Source organism: Populus nigra, chromosome 13 (assembly GCF_951802175.1).
Source record: "Populus nigra chromosome 13, ddPopNigr1.1, whole genome shotgun sequence".
Classification (NCBI taxonomy): Eukaryota; Viridiplantae; Streptophyta; class Magnoliopsida; order Malpighiales; family Salicaceae; genus Populus; species Populus nigra.
This window is the reverse complement of record NC_084864.1, coordinates 10,493,580-10,516,409: the sequence shown is the minus strand read 5'-3', so window position 1 is coordinate 10,516,409 and position 22,830 is coordinate 10,493,580. Positions and strand designations below refer to the sequence as shown.

General features: G+C 32.3%; 1 protein-coding gene and 1 pseudogene across 1 annotated transcript; one reads left to right on the top strand and one right to left on the bottom strand.

Moving 5' to 3' along the window:
- Nucleotides 1–22: 22 nt before the first annotated feature.
- LOC133670796 (pectinesterase 31-like) lies at nt 23–3,500 on the bottom strand (annotated as a pseudogene).
- Nucleotides 3,501–11,114: 7,614 nt separating this feature from the next.
- Nucleotides 11,115–14,492, top strand: LOC133670498 (uncharacterized protein At5g39570-like). Its single transcript, XM_062091000.1, has 2 exons — nt 11,115–12,562; nt 14,204–14,492. The coding sequence occupies exons 1-2, from the start codon at nt 11,213–11,215 to the stop codon at nt 14,267–14,269; spliced, it is 1,416 nt and encodes a 471-aa protein (XP_061946984.1). The 5' UTR covers nt 11,115–11,212; the 3' UTR covers nt 14,270–14,492.
- Nucleotides 14,493–22,830: the final 8,338 nt, after the last annotated feature.

Here is a 22,830-nt window from a genome sequence, read left to right as displayed (position 1 = left end):
GGTAAGATTAATTACCACGAGATGGTTCATTCAGGGGAAGATTTATTTAACGTTATTTGTCAAATTTCATATTTATAGCAGTTCGCCAAAGTAAAAGCATGCATGATGATTTTAACCAAAATACATGTATCCTTGAAAGCAAGTTGCATTGCTCTCATTCTCCGCTTTACCCAAGTTATTCCATCCTACATGTCTGCTACAATGATTCTTCCAAAGAGTCCCCATGGACGTTCAAGGCACATATATGAAGTCCCCTCCATTGCCAGTAATCACATATCTGCATGGATGCGATAATTAAGTAGAGCAGACCAAACCATCACAAGAAAGAATATGCCAAGAGAACCAAGATAGGATCTCCTAGCCAGACAACCCTGCAAGAATAATGTATCAATGTTGATGGTATTGCTCTAAGCAAATTATACCAGAAAGTTCGGTTGGCAAAAGATGCAAGGACTATTATTTCATATAAGATGACAACTCAAGAGAGCTATTAAAGCCAGATCTCTGAGACACAAAGCTCATAGGCAGAAAATAAAAAATTCTGAGTGATCGAAGAAAGAGATGAAAAAACAGAGTACTCTGATTTTGCATTTCATATCTCATCTACAACCAGCTTTAATCAGAATAACAGGTTAAATAACTGTAGAATTGTACTTCCGCAATAAATTACATAGTCTACGACTTCAAGTCAAATATCTGGATAGAAATACCAGTGTGGGTTGTCAGAAACAAAGGAAAATCTCTTAAATAAACATGGACATGTCAGAAACTTGGACTCATAGAAACACCAGATAGAAGTAGTGAAATTTACATAACTGTAGATTTAATTTGAGGCCCAACTGCCCAACATAACTCTAGGAACATACCAAAACCATTAATGCTAACTGCAGAGCACAACTAGGTAACTTCTAGTCTACATGATGTAATCTATCACAAGCTATATAATCAAAGTTGAAACAAGAATGAAGAACATTAATGAAATGCTTGCTAGAAAAAAAGAAAAAAAAAAGAAATAGGCAATGCTATGGAAGAAAAATAAGCACGGATCCTTAACCTACTGCATTAGATTACATTTCATTACATCCAACCAAAGTTACAAAGGAATTGACAAGTAGTTGTTGGAAGAAGTAGTAGAGAAGAATGACACTAATTTTCTCTCTGAAACAATAAGCCTACATCGGAAATCTGACAATTCTCAACTATAGGTTCCTGGATATTCTAATAGATGTCAAAATGAGGAGATTTTAAAGTCAAATCTGAACACTTCAAAATGTTGTAAGAAGGATATTAAAAATTTCCTCAAGAGGTTCCTTGTACAATTCTGTAAACATACAGGAATCAACAATTTAATTTCCAACCAATCTGTTCGGAGTCCGCTCTAAAAGTCTAGGGTCATGATTCAGCTCTGTATAAGACATGCATTTGCCATTTCTATCACCAAACAATAGAAATCTTAATAACTATAGAAATAAATACTGTAGCCTCAATGCCACTAGTGCACCAAAACTACTTTGTTCGGGCTAGGGAGCAGATATGTAAAACTTCAAGGATCTACACAGAGTTTATGTGGTCGATAGAGTTTAAAATGCCAGGACATTTTCATCGCACAAGAGTTCAAGTTGGCTGACATTGATAAACCTATCAGACAGCTTATGAATTTTATTGAATCAGTACAATTCTTCCCAACTTCTCCAGAAGAAAGATGCTATTATTGCAAAAACCTTGACTAGGAACTCAGGAGGCAGGAACAATAGAAAAGAAAGGTGAAAGCCAATAAAAACCCACCTCGGAAAGACATAACCAGTTGACTCCTGAGAAGATTTTATGCTTTGAGCAATTAAAAGACCTGCTGATTTGCATTGGATATGACAATGTTCCAATAGAGCGGTGCTATTCCCAAAAATAAAGTCCGCGTAGCCTTCAATGTAGCAATCTTTCAAATACTGCTTCCCATAATGCAAATAAAGAGTATCCTAAAATAAGGAAATACACGAGCACATGATTTTGGCAGGGTGTCCATATGATACCTCCTCATATAGTTCAGAACTCCAATAACACATTGGCAGGGTACCAAAGCACGCGATTGACTCAGACAATGTTAGCCTTAGGCACCAGAACCCTAGAGAAATAATCAAACAACTAACTCATTTATTTTCAAAAGATTACCTACTTCCCACTTATAGGAACAAGCTCATTCTTGATTGTTTCAAACCAATTCATGATGTTCGTCCATTTACAACATAGGTAGAATATCAGGCCTGCAATTTATCAATGATTAGTAAACTGCTGCACGAGCAAGTTTGAATAATGATGTAGTATTATAATTGGCACTTGGCAGTTCGCTAAGAGAGAGAATTACTCAACGTCACTGTATTTAGCATCCATAAAATTAACAAGTTTGACAAGTAAATGGAGTTCTTAAATAATCAATGTCGTCAGAAAACATGAACGATGAAGCAAATGATCCATGAAACCAACCAAATGAGACAGTTAATTTACCTGCCACCCAATGAACAGGCAATTATAGAATGCATACCAATCAGCTGTCACTCTAATTGCCACAACTTGACCTGAACCTGGGGTAAAAAAAGATCAAAAACACAGATCAATTATTTGACAGCTTCAAATAATTTATTAAACAATTCAAGATGGTTCACTTTGAACAATGTAGATAACACCTCGAATCATACATTCTGACACAACCAATGGCTAAAAGAAAACAATTATCAAGTACTGTATTCACCTCCATTGTTCACACAACTAAGACTTAATTTCAAAGTATGGATAGAAAAAAAAAATCAAATTTTCAATTAACAAAAATCGCAATTACTCATCACACCAACGAATACTGGTATAAAAACAAAAGGTCCCAAAACCTCAAACACAAAAAAAATCCAAAAATCTTATTCCATCACAAGAAGCCACCACAAAATTGACAACAGGAGAAAAGAGAGAGCCTACATTAAGCATAAAGATTAGTACATTACCTCAGGAGAAAATTTCTCAAAAGTGATAGTCTCAGTAATAAAACCCTCTCCTTCCACAATCACAGTCCCACACCTAAAGGTCCCAGTCTCAATGACCCTCGAAGCCTGCAGTACAAAAACGCAACATCAAAGACCTCCAAAAACACGTGTCAAAAACCCAGATGAGCAAGTTAGAAAACACAGAAAATCAGTGCACCTGGTGATGATCAATTTTGGTAGAAGTGTTGTTCCAAGTCAAGCTAGTAACTTCTGGTCTCAAACCCGCAAGAGTTATGAGATTCTTGGTCTTGGCACGCACACGGGTTGCCAGTAAACCCCAGGTGGCACACGAATCACAGTTCTTCACGTGTTGCGGAGTGGCACCACATCTATTGCTTCCTGCACCGTCATAAAGTCTGACAACCGTCTTCTGCCGCCGTCAACGCCATTGATTAATCCAATAAAATGTGAAATGACAATGAGATCGATTTGAAAAAATCTTGGGATTTGTTTGTTTGCTTTACTGGGTTTTTTTTTTTAGTATTGTTTGTTTGTTAACTATGGAATGTTCGTTGCTTTTGTCTTGTCTGTTTATAATTTAGATTAATTGTGATTATTATAAAACGCCAATGCTGTTTAATTGGAAGTGAGTAATGATTAAAATAGCTAAATAATTTATCATTGCTGAATCGAATGGGAAAATTAAACAAGAGTTAATTAATTGCGTTCTCCCAAAAACAAGAGTTAATTATAGCATCCATGGCCTCCTCTCTGTCCTCCTAACATTTGAAAACGTGGTTAAAACAATTTTTTAAAATAAAATAAAATTTTTTATTTAAAATTATATTTTTTTATTATTTTAATATATTAATATAAAAATAATTTAAAAAATTAAAAATATTATTTTAAAATAAAAAATATATTAAAAAATAACTGTTACTAAACTCTTAATTTTTTTTATTTTTTTACTTTACTAGAATTCAATACCTTTTAGAATTGAATCAACAAAAAAATCCTACAAATTCATACGCGGTATTCTGTGAAGAAACAAATATCTTCTTTTAATGTGATATATCCATTTTATCTATTTCTCAAAACAAATAAATCTGACAAAATAAATTGAAAAAACAACGAAAATGATGAAAAAAATAAGTTATAAATGGATTTAAAAAACATAAAGATTAAATATATAGTTTTTTTTTAAGATAATAAGGATTAATTTGCTTCACTACAAAAAAGTAATAATTACTTAGTTAAACAAATCCACCTACGGGTTGTTGTGCGCTAATATTTTTGTTCGTCAATGAAAGGTGTTTAGTTTATATAATTGTGATTACTTTTTAAAAATTTATTAAAATAATATTTTTTTATTTTTAAAAAATAATTTTTAAAATCAGTACATTAAAATGATCTAAAAATATAAAAAATATTAATTTAAAGTAAATAAAAAATAAAAAAATTAATTTTTTTAAAAAATACTTTTAAAATATAAAAACAAATACAACATAATCCTCATCGAGTGATCCTAAAGATTCATTCTTCTCATCGGCCTAGTGTATTAAAAGAAATTTAATGAAAAATAAAATAAAACTGAGATTTGAAAAGTAAAAAAAGGAGCATGCCTTATTAACCACGAGGCCACTGTTTTCATATTTGTACTGGATTAGCCAGTTTGACTGGTAAATTAGTGAATTAAATCTTGGATTGATTTGGTTTAAAGGTCTCATTACCCGTTTCCAAACCTCTTTTCTCGTTCGTTTTCAAATATATTTTCAAAGAATACCTAAATTTCCAAATTAAAAAATTATTTTCAATATAATTCAGTTAATTTTCAGCCATTTTGCTTATCATTTTTGAGATAACAGTTTTTTAAAAGTTAAAAATTCAAAAGAAAAAAACAATCAAAGACAAAGAAGAAAAAAAGTTTAGTGAGATAAGGATATTACTAGATAGGATAGAATATTCCTAGAATAAAGAATAAAAAATAAAAATATTCCCAAATGAAGTAATATAGATAGAAGATACCTTCAGAGAGATTAAAAAAAAAAAGCCATAAAGAAACCCTAGGAGGAAAAAAATTTAGAGAGAATATGTGTCTAAAGAAAAGACGAGAGCAAAACTTTAGGAGAAAAGCAATTGTAGAGAGAGAGAAAAAAAGATAAAAGAAAAAAAACTACTCTATCCTTCTTCAACCTCTGACCATAGCTCTAAAAAAAAATACAAACCTAACCATCTTCAACTAAAGCTCTAGCTACTCAAAACCCCAGCTCCAATCCACCATTTTCTAGTCAATATCACATTCAAAATCAACCCAAAAATAACCCAAATTCCAATCAAAAAACCAAATGAAAAATCATCCTAAAACGACAATGTTTTTCTCTCAAAGCCTAGCTCTCTGTTTCTAGAGCCACTATGACGGCAGCTTAGCTTCCACCCATCACAACACCTTCTTCAGTTACCACTACACCGAGCAACAAATGTCTATTTTAGAATCAATCTTCTCTTAGGCAGAAGTAACACAATACTTGAATCTCTGAGACCAATATCTATTTTAGAATATCTATTTTTCTTTAATTACTATGTGACAACTCTATTAGGGATAATTGTCATACCCTCGCGAGAGCGTGACGTTGCAGCGACCCTTCCCGAACAAGTTAAGAGTCTTTATTTGGATAATGAGTCGTCACTTAGTATTATGATTACCAGAAATCCTAAATGGTCTTTAGAGATTCTAGGAAAAGGACTAGTTGTGTAAAAGAAAAATATTAGCACCCCTAGTATACCTTACTTGAGGTAAGCAGTATCGTTTTTCTTTGTTTGTGATTGTTATGGTCTGATGGTATTCTTATATCTATTAATGTATCTATGACGAGATTGCTATGATGAATGAACTCTAGTTTCTTAAGTCAAAAACTTGGTTTGAAAGATGTTTAAAGAAAATATGTATATTCACAACTTATACACGACAGATGAATCATAGCTAGAAATTCAAAGAGATTCAATGATTTTTATTCTCTCTTTTCTCTTTGGTATTTAGGATATCCATGACTCTTGTATCATAAGACACACGTATCATTGAGACTTCTTTCAAGATAAATTTGGTGTTATTGGCTACTACATCATTTCAAATAATATTTCAGATAAAACCTCTTGAGATTTGTATTCTTATATTAAAAGTGAATGAGTTGTAATACTCTCAATAATATTTTAGATATTAACCCTCTTACAAGTTTTTTTTATCCTTATATTAAAAGTAAATAATAATAAATTATTATCTCTAATAATATTTTGGATATTAACCATTTTGTAGGTTTTTATCCTTATAGTAAAAGTAAATAATATATTTTCTTACCAAAAATAAGTTTTTAATATTTTTAAAATGTAGGCCAAAATCCTTTAGAATTGCCGTTACACCCGGACATCACGACAACCTTTAATAAAATTATTTAAAAAGTGCAAAAAAAACAAATATATAGCATCTTGTTCTTAGAGGGGGAAAAATCTAGTTTAAGGAGTCGTCATCTACTATTATGATCACTAGAAACCCTAACTGGTCAACAAAGATTCTATAATATAAGAAGATATTATTATCCCTTAAGTGTCCTACCTGAGGCAGTTTGCATTGTTGTTCTTGTCCTAAATTGCTAAATGTTTGTTTTTGTTCAGGTCTTATAGTCTTCCTATAATATTCCTGATTTTGACGTCGATGAATATTCACCTATAAATATTTTCAACTCTAGCGTTGATAAATATTGTGTAACTCAAAAGGTACAGTATTCCTGATTCTGGTGCAATTAAATAAATCTACAAAACTTAGATTCAAAGAAAAGGAAATTATTTTTTTTAATTTTTTTAGGGAAGAAAAAAAACATGTATTGAATATCAAATTCATATTTTATAATAAAAGTCCACAAATTGAATATACAACAAAGCCAACAAAACAACATAAAAAAATACGAGAAATTCATAAATAAATCAAAAAAAAATCCCTGTAATTTTCTGGAATTTTGTGCTATCCGAAAAAGATTCATTTGACAAGTGCGAAATAGAAAGAGTAAGATATAAAAACACACTCGGAGCCCAAAACAAATTGGCCAGCTCGGCCTGAGGCCTAGTCTATCCCGGCCTCAGCTATTCTTTTTTGTGTTTTTTGTGTTTTTTTGTTGGATCTAACTAGCCCAGCTAGTTCACTGCCTCAAGCCAGGTTGGCCACTGTTGCAGGCTTGCGTGAATTATTCACGCATGCTTGCAATAGGGACGAGTAATTAAATTTGCAAGCGGGGGAAGAAGAATGACTTACCTGCTTCAGACGCTGTTGGAGACGTAGCGGATGGCGATGGCGTGCTGGCTGGCCGATGCTACTTTTTTCCTCTGCTTCTGTTTTCGTTTGTTTTCTCTTTGGTTCTCTGGGTTCTGTCTCTCCCTCTTCCTCTCTGGCTCTCTCTGTCTTTCGTTCTTTTTTCTCTGTTCTTTCGTCTCTCCTCTGTCCTTTTTTCTTTTTGTGTTGCTCTTTGGCTCGCCATTTATAGGGATCATCCCTGGTTTTTGCCCTAGCCCACGTCTCTTTTCCTGATAAGCATGGCTGGGGAGTGTTGGCTTTTTGCTGGGATTAGGAAACCAACAGTCCTGCCATGGTTGGACTGTTGGTGATGGGTTTTGATCCGGACTCCAAGGGCTTGTCGTGGGTTGAGGGAGACAGGATTGACATGGGTTTTCTGGTAGATCATTCGGTCTACATTTCACCTGGGCAGCATTTCCACCTTTTGTCTTTGCAGGTGGTTCTCCTCTGCTTCTGGAGGAAGAAGACGAAGAGACAGGAAATGTAAAACGGCGTCATTTTGGACCGAGGGTTATTCTTCAATTTTCCCCTGAAGTATCAGCGCCTATTCAATTTGGTCCCTGGAATTTAATTTCTTGCAATTTAGACCCAAATTGACCCTGAACTTTCATATTGTTTTCAATTAAGCCCTTTATTTCATTACTTAAACTAATTCAAAACTTAATTAAGTCCCCAAACTTATCAATTATTCAATTAGAATCCTGATTTCATTAATTCCATCCTGATTGGCCCTTAAAACTTCTTGTTTGTGTTATCTTGATCCAAAGTTCTAGTTTTTTAGATCATAGATAGGTTTATCATGGTTTCTAAGATATTTTAGATCAAAAATGGGTTAAGAAACGGATTTTTAGGTTAAAAAACCTTAAGCCCCAATTTTTTAGTTACTATTTGTGTAAATAAACAACATGTAATCTAATTTTTTTTAAAAAAAAAATATGGTGAACAACATGTTATCCATTCCAAATACAAAAAAATAAAATAAAATAAGAATCCAATCACATAAGTCTTGATGAAATGGGTCATGCGGGTTGACCTAACTTTCTAGGCTCGGTAACACATGGCCTTTACCTTTACCTTTTCTTTTATTTTCAATTAATCATTTTTATATTGTTTTTCTCAAAATATGTTTTTTATATGTAGATTAATACCCTTTCTCTTTTTCATTTTCTTTAGAGAGATTCTTTTGAAAGACTGATAATTTTTTTTTGTTATACATTTAAATTTTAAAGAGTTTTTTTTTATTCATTTGTAATTTTTTTCTTGTCTTTTGTATAGATGAAGTTTATATTTGAAAATAAAAAAATTTATTTTTAGATAATATTTCTAATATGTGTAGCCTTGAATATTGTTTTTTCTCTTTTATTTTATTCAATCAATTTAATATGTTTCTATTTTTATTATCGTTTGATTGAATAAAAAAATTATTTTAGTAATCAAATTCATCAAATACAATCGGATAAATGTCTCATCTTGTGAGATTAAATATTTTTTTCTATATTATTCTTTTAAATTATTTTTTTGATTATTTTTTTATATATTATTTTTATTTATTTATATGTAGATTAATACCCCTTCTCTCTTTCATTTTATTTAAAGAGCCTCTTATAAATGACAAATATTTTTTTTAGTTATGCATTTAAATTTTAAAGTGTTTTTTGATTCATCTATAATTATTTTTTTATTTTTTGTATAGATGAACTTTATTTTTTTAAAAAAAAATTTCCGGATAATATTTCTAATAAGTGCAGGCTTAAATAGTGTTTTTCCCCTTTTATTTTATTGAATCAATTTAATTTGTGTATTTGTTTCTATTATCATTTGATTGAATAAAGAAATTATTCTAATAAATAAATTTAGCAAATACAACTAGGTAAATGTCATTTCTTGCGAGATTGATTATTATTTTTCTAAATTATTTTTTTTTCTAATTATTTCTTTAAATTAATGCCTTTTATATTCTTGTTTCAATTTGTTTTAATTTAAATGTAGATTAATACATATTCTCTCTTTTATTTTGTTTAGAAAGTCTTTCTTAAATGACATATAATTGTTTTGTTGTGCATTTAAATCTTCAAGAGTTTTCTTGATTAATTTATAGTTTTTTGTATCTTCTATATAAATGAACTTTATTTTTAAAAATAAAAGAAATCTCTTCAAATAATTAGGTATAAAAATAAAAGGCATGAATTTTTCATTATGCATAATCTCACTATTCATTCTCTCACATATTATTGTGGATGGACTATGCAAAAAATTTTATTTTTTCAATTTGATCTTCAAACATTTTTTTCAAATAATTTATCCCTAATTGAAAACCAATTGATTTTAATTTTTTATATAGAAAGTGATTGAAAGAAAAGGGACCTAAATAAAAAGGACGTTAGGCATGGGTGTTGTGCCATAAATTTTGAAAAAGATGCACTTTGGTCCTTAAACTTAAAAAAATCATAGATCATACAATTTCAGTACCTCATTATTTTTCAAATTAAATTTTGGTATAAATTTCATTTTTTGTTATTTTTTAGTCATTGATTGAGAGAAGAGAGAGAAAAGTCATTGAATTCCAGCGATAGAAAGAGAAATATATCGTTGACACCGATTTAGGCCACATAAAAAGACAATATTTGGGTCAAATTATTCCTTTTGATGAGGAAATTTCTTATTATGTGTTTTTTTACCTTTAAAGTTCGTGAAAAAAAAATTATATGAGCTCAAGTTGATTTTTGGTTTTGAGTTGATTTTGTTTTTTAAGATGGTTTTGAGTTGATTTTGTTTTTTTGAGGCCATGAATATGTTTATCATGGTTCTTAAGGTGTTTTTATAGGTGTTTTAAGTCAAAAAGGGATTGAAAATGAATTTTTGGCAAAAAAATTTAAGTCTTGATTTTCCGACCACCACAGTGGTTGAAATCCAAGTAAAATTAAATAATGTGTTGTTTAGTTTTTTTGTGTAGCATAAAAAATAAGGGTCCAATCACATAGATCCTAAGGAAATGGGCTGGCGGGCTGGCCTGACTTGCCAGTCCCAGCAGCTCCTGACTAGCCAGTCTCAGCAGCGCCTGACCATTTGTTTTTCTTTTTTTCCCTATTTGCTTTCAATGAATGTTTTTTTTTCAAAAAAAATTATTTATATTTAAATTAATATTCATTCTCTTTTTTATTTTGTTTAGAGAGCCTCTTTTAAATGATGTTTATTTTTTGATCATGTGTTTAATTTTTGAAGATGTTTTCTAATTCATCTATAATTTTTTATTATCTTTTATATAAATGAACTATATTGTTTTAAAATAATTTATTTTGTGATAATATTTCTAATACATGTAGCCTTGCATAATATTTTTTTAATTTTATTCAATCAATTTAATATATTATCTATTTTTATTATATTTTGATTGAATAAAAAAATATTGTAATTAACAAAACTTAACACATATAACCGGATAATTATTTCTTTTTACGAGATTAAATATCTTGATTAAAATATTTCTCTTAATTTTTTAAGTTTTATTTTTAGATATTATTAATAAATTTTTATTTATTTATTAACACATCTAATTCTCAATTTATTTAATTATATATATATATATATATATGTGTGTATATATTGTTTTTTGATTTCCATCCAATTTTTTTGAATTACATAAGTTAATTTAAAAAACTTGGATACACAATTTGTTTTTTATAAAAAATTAAAATATTTGAGCGTCGGTAACCTTGAACTAAGTAATTGTGGGCCCACACCACACTCAAATACCACTTGGCAAGCATTCCCACTGTACCGAGTACCGACATCGTTTCGTGACTAAATTAAAACAAATATCAACGATATTTTTACACCCTCGTCTTTCTCACGTTCTCCGTTTCTCACTCTTTCAGACAACAGGCACCAAACCAGTGAAGAAAAAAAAATGTCGTACTACTCACGAGGACAGGATGACCAAGTCGACGATTACGATGAGTACGATCCCACCCCATACGGTGGCGGTTACGACATTGCTTTAACTTATGGTCGGCCAATCCCACCGTCCGATGATACCTGCCATCCAATCAGCTCTTCCTCACCGTCCGACGAGATCGACTACGATCGTCCCAATTACTCCTCACATTCTGAGCCGTCTCCTTACGCTGATGAAGCTCTTGAAACAGAGTACAGCAGCTACTCCCGTCCCAAGCCTCGACCTGGATCCAGTTATGGTGGGCCTCAACCGGCTTATGGGTCTGCTGGGTATGAGAAGCCGGTTAGTGAGGAGCATGGCTCTAGCTATGAGTCTGCTGGGTATGGCAAGCCTCATAGTGAGGAATATGGGTCTGGTGGCTATGAGAAACCTAGCGATTATGGATCCGGGTATGAGAGGAGACCCGAGTACGAAGATGGATCTGGCTATGAGAAGCCGAGCAAGCATGGGTCTGGTTATGGGCGTAAACAAGAATCGGATTACGGGTCTGGCTATGAGAGACCTCAGAGTGAGGAATATGGATCTGGGTATAGCAGGAGACCCGAATCTGAATATGGTTCTGGATATGAGAAGCCAAGTGAGTACAGTTCGGGTTATGGGAGGAATCCCGAATCTGAATACGGGTCTGGGTACGAGAAGTCCAGCGAACATGAAGAGAGGACTGAGACGGGGTACGGATCCGGGCATGGGAGGAGGCCAGGGTCCGAATATGAAGAAGATGGGTCGGATCATGTGTCTGGGTATGGCAGGAAGCAGAGTTACGAGGAAGAGGGAGAAGGGTATGGAGGAAGGAGCCAACATGAGAAGCCAAGTAGTGGAGATGATTCACCTAAGAGGGTTAGCTATGAAGGAGCCAACATGAGGAGGCCAGGGTCCGAATATGAAGAAGGTGGGTCGGAGCATGTGTCTGGGTATGGCAGGAAGCAGAGTTACGAGGAAGAGGGAGAAGGGTATGGAGGAAGGAGCCAACATGAGAAGCCAAGTAGTGGAGATGATTCACCTAAGAGGGTTAGCTATGAAGGAGCCAACATGAGGAGGCCAGGGTCCGAATATGAAGAAGGTGGGTCGGAGCATGTGTCTGGGTATGGCAGGAAGCAGAGTTACGAGGAAGAGGGAGAAGGGTATGGAGGAAGGAGCCAACATGAGAAGCCAAGTAGTGGAGATGATTCACCTAAGAGGGTTAGCCATGAAGGAGGAGATTATGAGAGGCCTTCTTATGGGAGTCGCCGCAGTGATGACGACGACGAGGATCGTAATAAGTATCGTGATGGTGATGAAGAGGGCTATGGACGCGGGAAATATGTAAGCTTTTTTTTCCTCAAAATTTCAGACTTCCTTACTTTCTATGCTGATCCAAATGATGTTTAAAATGCCTCATTTAGGACATGTTTCATGCATTTGCATTTTGAGAGTACAGACATGATGCTTTCTGTGTCTGAAGCAACCCACTTATAATTGCAAGATCACTTGGTATAGATTTGATTTGATTCTGAAAAAAATTACGAGAAAGAAATAAATAGGAAGACCAATGCACTTGACTCGTGTCCCATAGTTTGGTATGATTATTCCCTTAAGTAGGCATTTTTGCATTAGTTCATTGGATTATTTTTAATGAAATCAAGGTAAAGATAAGAAGAAGATCGGCCTTCAAATGGGGGGCCTGATGTGAAAAACACTTGATTACCAATTAAAGTAATATAACAAATGGACGTGGTTTCTTGTGGACTCTGGAATCCTATATTTTCTTAGTTATTCGTCAGGAAAACTTAGGAGGTGCTTAGTAGTGTATGCACATCCTACAAATGCACCAAGGAGATTCTCTTCTGTTTTTGTTTGTTACAGCTCGACTAGATGTTCCAGTTATAAGTAGGTGCAGTTGAACTTTATTTTGTTCATAATTCATCAGAAAAATTAAGGAGGTGCTCAGTCGTGGACATCCTCTAGCTCAATTGAGAAGTTTTATGAACTATGGGTATTTTCCTTGTTATTTGTTTGTTTGTTACTGCTAAACTATACTTTCCAGAAATCTGTAGGTATGGTAGAAGTTTTCCAATGGTTCAATAAAGTTGTTTCCAACTTTATTTTGTTCATAATTCATCAGAAAAATTAAGGAGGTGCTCAGTCGTGGACATCCTCTGGCTCAATTGAGAAGTTTTATGAACTATGGGTATTTTCCTTGTTATTTGTTTGTTTGTTACTGCTAAACTATACTTTCCAGAAATCTGTAGGTATGGTAGAAGTTTTCCAATTTTTGCTCCAATCATCTTTTTACCGAGCTCAAACTTCTCTGCTCAGTTCTATGGTGGATGATATATCTGTGGTCCAAGCTCCTCTTTTCTAGCAATCCTATCTAAGCAGATAAAATTGAGAAATTATTGTCCTGTTAGGTTGTTACCCACTCGTTGTATTTGTGTGTTTGTAATTCTCTGCTGATGAGAATATGTAAAGAATTTCAGCCGGATATTTAGTCATTTTAGAAACAAGTTAACATATTCTTTGTGTTTTCAATAGTATTATAGCTCCAAAACCAATAGGTTCAAGTCTTAGACTTAGTTTGGAATTGATGATCCAGATTGGCGTAGCTGGAATTGCTAGAGAACATGTAGATGTTTACAGAATCACCTGTTTAAACAAGAAGCAGCAGCACTGAACATAGCCGCAACTTTGATAGCTTACATGATTACATAATTGTTTATTGCATTGATGATCTTGCTTTTAAGTTTCAGCAGCGAAATTACTCTATGCTTGTCTTCATTGGGGGTCTTAGGGGAAATGAATAATGATAAAATTTCATTTCTAGCTTACGTTGAGAAAAATACACTATTTGAGTGCCCATCTCTCTGCAAAATACAGCTTCTATCAACAAAATCATGCATGGAAAATTACCGTTCTTTTCTTATGCTTGAAATCTGTCATTATCTAAATCATACATGCAATTGGCAGGGAGATAACAATTCTGATGATGACGGGGAGAAGCATCACCGCCGCCAGAGCTATGATGATGAGTGATCAATGGACTGTAAAATGGGATTCATGGCACTATTAGCTGCTACTAAATAAAGGGGTGATACCATGTTTCCTTCTGAGGGTACTTTTGTTGAGTGTTATGCCACTCTGTATGTGTGCAATCTGTTTTACTTCTGAATAGAATCCCAAACTTATGGGTTTGGTGTGTTCTTCACACTAGCTTATGATAACAAAAATTATGTGGTGTCATTTTAATCTTTCTCTATATTGTGCGCAAAAAAAGATCACTAGTACTAATCTGATTGATTTCAAGTCATGATGATCGGGTTGTATAGCTCGTAATAAGGGCAACCTTGTCAGTTTAACCGATGCATGTTTCTCATGAAATAATTATAAGAAACACTAGAAGTTCCGGGGAAAATACTGTTTTTCACGCCAAGTTTCACTATGGACTTCATAGCAATTTTCTTTTTACTTCGATCATTCAAGTTTTTTTCTCAGCAGTCAAGCTTTCTTTATGGCCAAATAGCTTTGATTTGTTAAACAAGAGCAAAATTTAACAAAGGGAAAAATTATAAGGAGGACCAAAATGCAGAAGATAGGGAAAATGGATGGTCACTTCAAAGTTTTCAAAAAAGTCTATTTTGGTCCTTATATTTTTCAATTTCTTTTTTTTTGGTCCCTTTGATTTTTGAAATTCCAATTTTGGTCAAAAATTTTATTTTCTTTATTTTTAGTATTTTTATTTGAGAGATGAGAGAGAAAATCATTAGATTTTGGTCAAAAAAAAATTACATTTTAAAATTTACAATCTCCACCTGTGTCTAATTTGTAACTAAACATAATAATAATAATGAATTAGCATGTAAGTAGTTTAGATAGTTTAATTATAAATAAATACTAAATTAAAATACATATGTAATTACTATTGAAATAGTGTTATAAAAATAATTAGTAGTATTAATGCGACAACATTCTAATTCTAATAGTTTCTAACATGTTTCATACAAACAATTCACAACATATTTGAAAGAATACTTTATATAGCATGTTACATCCTAACAATTCCTAATATATTAAAAAATTATTATGCATTAGATATTGTTATGCAACTACACACACCAAGTTTAAAATACATCAAATTTAAAGTTCAACATAGAGGTTCCAATGCAAAAACGATATCCTAGTTATTACAAACCATGATATTTAATAACTAATTAAAAATTAGTAAAATTTCAGAAAAGCAATTTTTTTTTCTGATGGCCGGCTAATTGCTTGCTTCCTCCTTCTCCTCCTCCTCCTCCTCCAACTTTACATTCTTTGTGTGCATTTTGTCTACTTTTTTGTTTGACACCAATCCTAGTCCTTATCTTCACCAATAACAAACTGATATACTTCTTCAATAACAACTTTGATCCTTTAAGGTCAACAAACAAATCACTCATCCGATAAGAAAAGTCAAGATGTGTGATTTCAAGTAGTTTATATAATTTTCTAATGACAACAGGAGTTAACTCAAGTGTTTGACCTCTTATAGTGGAAGTAATGAAGTGATCATCAATATTAAAAAGCTTATAATTGACATAAAACTTCCTAATTACTTCAACATATAGAGCATGTGCTCATTCAATTAGTTTATCTATTGTCTTTTTTTAAAGATGTCTTCTATGAATATAAATGTGGAATCAGAAAGATCACTTATCAAAACTTCTCTCTCACTTAGTATATTCTTCTTGGAGTTGTTGTTTCTATAAGCTATCTTTGCACTAAGGGAAGTGGAGTGATCGGTTTTTCCAGACTTTGCTGTAAATTTAAAGGAACCAACAATCACTTTGCTCCTTTTTTTAATTTCTTTTTGTCATTTGAATCTTAGAGGATTAGACTGGATTCTCTTTAGGGGATGAAGTCTCCTGTTCTTTTTTATTGGAAGAGCTTGAAATAGAAATTCCAGGTTTTTTCTTGGCTTTCACTTTATAATGTCCCTTAACAAGAAAACTCATTAGATATTTTTAGAAAAAATAAATCAAAACAAATATGCACTATAAATATAGTGCACAACTATGAAGACACACTTTTTTTTAATAATAAACTTTCAACAAAAATGACAAGTTAATCTTCAATTCCATTAAAAAAATACAAGCCTTGACTAGCTATAATTGACTTAACTCATGAATCAACGGTTGAAGATAAATATTTATATTCCTATTTGAATTGTAAGGACTAGGTATGATCATAGATAAAAATATGAATTCTGGCTTCATATACATCCCTAGAAGTAAATTATAATTTGTTAGAATGACTAACCAATAAGAATAGAGTGCAATAAATGGATCCAAATGGATTAAATTCATTTACACATAAGCCAAGATATATGTTTTGCCATTTTATTAAAAACCAAGGATGCATAATATTAAAGTAATTCAAAATTCCATCATAGAATTGATACATCATGACTCCATCCACCTCGCTGTATGAAAGACGTCATGTCATCAACAAAGCAAAACAAAATAGTTATTAGCTCATGAATATTAGCTATAATTTAGTTAGCTTATCGGCAAATCTTGTTGGTACTAATGTGCTGGGCAATAATTACTAAAGTTAGTTTAATGTTTGTTAAGTTAATTATCCTGTGATATGTATTGGAGTGCCAAGGGTTAGGCATGCATTGTGATGTTTTATCTAGTATTTAAGCTAGAGAGGATGTTGAATCAAAAAGAGGAGAGACAGGTGTACTGAAAAAACAATCACACATGAATGAGGGAAGTAGTGATTCCTTGCGAGCGTGTGTGTGATTTTTCTTCCTAAAATTGCAGAACTGATTTGCTACGATAAAGTGAGGCTTGTGAATATTTATAGCTGTATTATTTAACCCAATTACTGCCTAACAAATCTATTAGGCATGACAATTAAGAGAATCCTGTAACTACTAACTCTTCTCTTCGTCAAGTGCAGTTTAGTCTAGAAAGTTCCTGTATTTCTTCATTCATTCAAGTAATCAAACACATTTTCTGCTTCTATCGTGTCTACAAATTCTGTTTGTGACAGTCATCATGTGCAGCTGAGGTCTGAAGCAATCGCGAGGCAGAGAAAGGAGGAAGATCCGCTTCAACCAGCAAAGGACTTCTAGAACTCCAGTACTTTAGCTTTCCGAGACCTGAATTTCAATATTGTTTGCCTAAGGAAAAGAACTACACATCATTAATATTACTCTCAACATGCAGAAAGATCACTATCTTACAACCCTACTCTCCTCCAATGCAGTTTTCTCCAGCACAAGACAGCATTAGACGCGCAATGGGTAGAACAATACTACTAGCATTTCACTTGAGGCTCTGGATCATTGAAGATGCGATGGTGGTGAAAAATGCAATGGCGGCAAGGGATATTGCAATTTTCTCCAATGCTTTGGATACTTCAGGAAACCTACTGCTAATTAACTGTGAGACAAGAAGAGAACAAAAGGTAAGTAGTATGGCTAAAGAAAGCAAGAAAAAGGAAACAGGGACTTTGGAATGTTGAGGTTTTTCGTATTGGAGAGCTATTTGAATTGCTGCTTCGAAACAGAATGCCATGATTATGTTAGGCCATTCTAGAGTGAACTGTTTAACAACGATCATATTGGTTTGTTGTGGATTGATGGCAGGGGAAGGTGTCAGTTGTGGTGGAGGTGGTGATTGTAGCTCTATTTCCATAGTAGAATGAGGTTGAGAAGCCTGTGATTGTTCTGTTTGCAGCAATATCTCTGTGTTGATGGCTGTGAAATGTGAGGATTGTGTTTCTTGGTTTTGATATAATTCTTGATTAGAAATGGTAGGAGAGGGTTGTGCCAGCGATTCTGTTAACTGGGATTCAAGGTTTATGGAAAGAGAAGGAGGTGGTGTATGTGATGGTTGTAATGCTTGAAGTGGTGGTTGCATCATTTCTGGGCTATGTTATCAAATGCAGAGGATGGTTTTCTGGGTTTTGAGATCTTTGGGTAATGGTAAGATGGGCTTGTGGATATGGCCGCGTTCCCTGTGATTTCGACTGCAGATCGAAGGCAGGAGAACGAGGTGGGGTGTTTGATGAATGTGAGGGTAGTATGTTTCATACTCTGCCCCAGACCAGGATCAAGAAAGTTGAGTTGAGTTAAAGCTTGAAAGCAAACTGATTCAGGAGCCCCAATATATAGGGATATGGTTGCTTGTTCTGCCTCATTATTTTATTTCGTTTCTTATGTGAAAAACAAACTATGATCTAAAGTGCTATCTCACATATCCTCGGATCTTACTGCAAGAACCATGAAGCTGACGAAATTGCTGCAGCACCATGATTAACATTACCAAGTCTTGGCCTGTGTGAAAGTTCGAAGAAACAGAGTGGAATCAATATGTTGATGTGGCAAACGTAAAAGGTCTTGACAGTGGAAGAAAGAAACAAATTAAGAAGCAGATTTGCCTTGAGGGGATTGCACATGTGTACGTGGTGGGTATCTTCTTTGCCCTTCCTTGGAGTTATAAAACCGAAGATGGAACCGATCATGTTGAAATCGTTAATTAGATTCCTTCTCGTTGACCGGTAAATAGTGGAGGAAGGAGATAGAAAACTTCGTGCCTACTTCATGATATCAATTGGATTCTGCATTGCATCAAAATAGTTAGCTTGTACACGATACCTGGTTGTTGATTAATTGTCTGTATATTAATGCAGTGAAAGCAATTTTTTAAAAGTGATTTTTAATTAAAAATTATTAAAACAACCTATAAATATAAATTTAAACTTTTGTAGATATAAAAGCATTTTTCAATCACAAAAACAAACATTTTTGTTTAGAAACAAGCATTTGAAGTTATAGATTGAAAAAAAAAAACATAATCTATTGATCTGAAATAGCATCTGTCAAGAAAAAGATATGAGTGTGCTCAATTCACTTCCTATAATTTTTTCTATGTTTTTATTTATAGATTTCTTGTTAATTGACACAAAAGAAATTATAATTACAAATAGAACTAAACCTTATCTGTGTTTTCCTGTTAATTGTGCACAATGCAATCCATAATAAAATAACTAATGAGCCTTTAATGGCAAAAAAACACACACACTTGATGGTAGAATTGTATTTTTACATATTTAGTGGACATTGTAATTACTTCAATGCCCTTAAAAAAACAACACAGCTAATGTCTGAGCGACGTTTTCAAATTTTCACATTTTTTATACAATGTAATTACCATATAACCCTTCGGGTCAATTTTTTATTGCCTAAGGTTAAGGGGACATTTTAGATTTTTTAACATCGATTTTCTTGGAATTATTCTGTGGGGTCAAGAGTGTTCTGATCTTTCTATAATTCAAAAAAATAAGTGGGAGGTGCCCACGCCCTTTGAGTGGTGCGTGCAGCTCAACCTGGTAGCCATTGGTAACCTTCTGCGGTGGCATCTAAAGCATCATGTCACCCTTTACACAGTGAGTTGGCACGTGTTGACCTTCATGACACGGAGGAGCTCTAGCAATAATTCCCTCATCTTTTCTCTTTCCTCAACATCAAAAGGTGTGTTGGACTTGCAGAGTTGCAAAGTGATCCTTATTCATTTAATTGTATCGAGTTTATTTATTTTTTTCAATTTCATCCATTGATATTTTTTTTTTATATATTTTTTTCTATCAAATTTGATCCTTATACTTTTAATTCATATTTATTTTGTAATCCTTTTTTGATTAGATTTTATTTTTCAATTTAATCTCCAATCATTTGATTTTTATTTATTTATTTATTTTTAAATTTGATCCTCATTTTTATGATTGCAATTCCTTTTATTTTGAGTTCTCTTCTTGATTCATTGTTTTTTTTTTGCAATTTCACCCCTTATTGTTTAATTTCATTGAATTTTTATATCATATTTGGTGTTTTTTTTTATCATGCTTTTAAAATTCGATCCGGGAGTCGACCCCCATCATGTCCCAAGTCATGGGTTGAGTTGAATAATCGAGGTTAATTGGATGTTGTATTGTGTGGGAAGTAAAAATAATATTATTTTGATAAATCAAAATAATGGCAAAACAAATCAACCGATGTTGACATGATTTTTTCCTAGCTAATAACTTGATTTTTTATTCAGCTAAAATGCAAAAATGGTATTATTTTGATAAAAAAATAATGGAAAAAAAATTGAATCATGATCCTTTTTTTTATTGGTCTTTCTCTTTGTTTTGGATTCTTTTTTAGATTTTTTTTTCTAGTTTCATCCATTTTCATTTGATTTTGTTTTGTTTTTTATATTAAATATGATATTCATTCTCTTGATTGTTGCTTTTTTAATCCTTTTCTTGGTTTTTTTTTTAATTTTGCCCCTCAATATTTTATTTTATTTCTTTTTTTTCCAAATTTAGTTCTCATTTTTTTAATTGCTCTTTTATTTTTTATCATTTTCTTAATTTGTTTTATTTTTCAATTTTATCCTTCGAAATTTTATTTCATTTTTTTTATCTAATTTTGGTTTTTTCTTTTAATTGTTTTTTTTTTATCATTTTTTTAATTTTATTTTTCAATTAAATACCTCATTATTTTCTTTCATTAGTTTTTATACCAAATTTAATTCTTATTGTTTTGATTACTATTTGTTTTCTTTTTAGTTTTTTGATGGTTAAGAATTTTGTTCAAGATGTTTTTTTGGTCTTTTGTATGATCATCTTGGTCTCATGATCAAAGTTGCTGGTTCTGAAGATTAACCCGATTTAACTTCAATCTTTTTTATTTATTTATAAATTTCATTATTTGACATTAGGTTATTAGATCTTGAGTTTCTTATTTTTCTTTCCCTTTCCTTCCTCCGATGTTATCTTGGATATCGAGTTAGTCAAGTTAATCCGGGTTCACTTCGGTGATCACCGTTTGAGTATCTTTTTTAATGTTAGAAAACAATTGACTCGCCCTACAACGTAGTGTGGGCAAAAAAATCTAGTAATAAACTAAGAGTGTTCATTCTTTCACACTAGGATGGTTTCTATTTTTGGTCACTAGGATTTTCTACGCTTTGATCCCTTAATTTCTTTTTATTCTTATTTGGTTCTTTAACATTGTTTTGATTTGTTATTGGTCTTGGTGATTTATTTCTCATGCCTAGATATGAGGATCTCAAGCTTTCGAGTAAATATTTTGTTGTTTGGTTAATGCTTGGTTTGGAAAAACAAGATTTAATTTCATTGATTTAAAATAATTAGAGCTCCAGAGACTAAATTGAAGCTTAAAGAAATGTTCAATCCCTTTTTTATTAAGGACTGATTTACACAGTCAGGGAATAAGTTCATGTTTTTATTTATTTATTTCAATCCCTTAACCTTTTGTTTTCAATTTGATCCCTTCACATTAGCTTTATTTGAGATTTAACTTAGTAGTTTGTTTTGGTTCCCTTGATATGGGGATCTTGCAATATTGAAAGAAATTTTCAGTGTTCGCTTGATGCTCAGTTTTACAAAATAAAACACAATTATGCTAATTTAGAATAATTAAGTATTAAGGGATCAAAATTGAAGCTTAAACAAATATGGGGACTATGGTAAATGCATATGAAAAATAGTTGGCACATGCAATACACATGCTAACTTTTGAGGGAACTAATGGCACATGCGGCTTCCTCTAGTTATTAAATGCCAACTTCTACGGTGGCGTTGGAAGTTGCATGTTGAGCTCTTTTTGTTGACATCTGACATGTGTGAGCGAAGGAGCAGCAATGAACCTTTGTTTTCTCTCTTCTCTCGAAGGATTCATGTCAGCCTGTCAAAATTGAGAGGTGTCCTATCATTTTATTTATTTATTTATTAAATTTAGACCTTATTCTTTTTATTATTATTTGTTTTGTTTCGAATCCTTTTTTACTTGATTTTTTTTAATTTCATCCCTATGTATTTGATTTCATTTAGTTTTCATATCGAATTTGATTATCATTTTTTTTATTACTATTTGTTTTGTTTTGGATCCTTTTCATAATTGATTTTTTTTCAATTTCTTCCTTCAGCACTGGATTAGTTAGGGATTGAGCTTCATGATTTTTTTTACTTTCCTTTCTATAGGGATATCTCGATTTTATGTTCTAGGTCATAGGCTTGGCAGGTTAACTTGAGTTGACTCAGATTTTTTTTGGGTTTTTTTTTTAAATTTCTCACTTCAACATTGGATTGTTTTAAGAATTGAGGTTTATATTTTAATTTATTTTTTTATACGGAATTATCCCAGTCTCATGATAAGTTGTAGATATGGCAAACTGATTAGGGTGGACTTTGAATGGTTTTTTTTGTCCTTTTTTTAAGAATTTATTTCAATTTTTTCCTTCAACATTTGATTTGATAGGAATTGAGTTTGGGTTTTTTTTTACATTTTTTTTATTTACCTATCTCATTCTCATTTAATTTTCGTTTGTTATCAAATAAGATGGTCTTCATGGATATAGTGGGTCAAATTTTAATCTATAATTGTATCCAACCTAACTTATGATATTTTACAAAATATAAATCTGACCCATTAATTTTTTTTTAATTTAAATGGGTTCGGTATATCGAGCTGGATTAAACTTTATGGATATTATAGAAATCTGCGAGTTAGGCATATTAATTCTCTTATACTTCAA